At 33.1% G+C, this 1678-nt stretch overlaps 1 protein-coding gene across 1 annotated transcript in view; it reads right to left on the reverse strand.

The window, feature by feature from the left end:
* Positions 1-1447: 1447 nt before the first annotated feature.
* LOC105621430 (fumarate hydratase, mitochondrial-like) overlaps positions 1448-1678 on the reverse strand; it is a 12538-nt gene continuing 12307 nt past the window's right edge. The window contains exon 7 of the mRNA XM_012202900.1: positions 1448-1576. Coding sequence (XP_012058290.1) covers positions 1448-1576 — 129 coding nt within the window. The remainder of the gene's footprint in view (positions 1577-1678) is intronic.

Raw genomic sequence — 1678 nt, forward strand, 5'->3', positions numbered from 1 at the left:
ACGCACGCACGCACGCACGCACACACACACACACACACACACACACACACACACACACACACACACACACACACACATATACAGAGCGTCCCATAAGTTTTTGTCAATCGCTTTTGTGTACGTAGAGCGCACTAAGTCGAAAAGTCCTCTACCAATTTTCGCAATAGTTAACAAGATATTAATTACTAAAAATTGTTGAATATTGGTTTTCAATAATTTTTTCAACTCAAATACTATCAACTTCATAGAAAACTGCAAGAGACAAAAATCATTTTTGATTTGCAGGAGGGTGGAAATTTTATTATATTTCTTTTTCTTCGTTGATTTCGCTGAAGATGATCCCAAGAAGTAGTCGAAACGTTTGAGTACAGCAAGTCAAAAATATAATTTATATATATATATATATATAGTATCAATGATTGTGCATTAAATACCGCACCGAACTCTCATTTGCTAATTTCCTACATTATTTTAATTTCGAGAGTTTATAACTAGTAATTCTTATTAAAAACTATTTATTTTCTTCTCATAGAACTCTAAGAATTTTTTTTCATAATTTTTTATTACCTTTTTAGTACAGCATTTTCTTATTTTTACCAGCATGAGAAAATACGATATTAAAAAATTGTAAAAAAATTCAGAAAAAATTCTCAGAACTTTATGAGAAGAAAATAATCAATTTTTCTCTCCTTGTTTTTTAGGAGCATATAATAATTAATATCTCGTTAACCATTGCGAAAATAACAAAATGGTAAGAGGACTTTTCGAATCAATTTAATCTATTCTATCTACACAAAAGCAGTTAGGAAAAACTTACGAGACACTGTATACACACACACACACACACAACACACACACACGCGCGCGCGCGCACGCACGCACACACACACACACACACACACACACACACACACATACACACACACACACACAGAGGATATCTCATCACGACAAATATTTTAAAGACATGTTTTTTGTAACATTTTAGGACGAAAAATCTAATACTAATATAATAATAAAAGTCTAATATGATAATAAAATGTGGAAGCTATGATAGTTTTCAAATAGAAAGATTTTAAAAATTACGAATAACGGAACCAGAATTTCATGCGCCCAAGGATGGCAAGATGATCAGTGTGAAGATGCTGAATTTTGTTATTGTCAAAAACATTCAAAGAAACATTTCACTGATCACCTTGCTAATCCTGAACACACGAAATTTTAGCCCGTCTTTCGTAATTTTTAAATGCTAAAGATTGACAAAAAAAATCTGTCTTAAAAATATTTATCGTCAGTGATGGGACACTCTGTATGTACACACACACCACACACGCGCGCGCGCATGTGTGTGTATGTGTGTGTGTGTGTATGTGTGTGTGTGTGTGTGTGTGTGTGTGTGTGTGTATATTGATGTATATTTCTATTAAATATTCTTCCAACGTAGAAATTATTTCGGTCCAAGCATTTGTTCGGGTCTAACCCATTGATCGAATTGTTCTGCCGTTATTCCATGTTTTAATGCCGATTCTTTTAATGTAAGCTTTTCTTTGTGTGCATATTTTGCAATTGTAGCAGCCTATAAAAAAATTATAGATATAAATCGTTACAAAAAATATTAATAATTTGTGTACACACACACACACACACACACACACACACACACACACACACACACACG

This window comes from Atta cephalotes (assembly GCF_000143395.1).
Source record: "Atta cephalotes unplaced genomic scaffold scaffold00033, whole genome shotgun sequence".
NCBI classification, from domain to species: domain Eukaryota; kingdom Metazoa; phylum Arthropoda; class Insecta; order Hymenoptera; family Formicidae; genus Atta; species Atta cephalotes.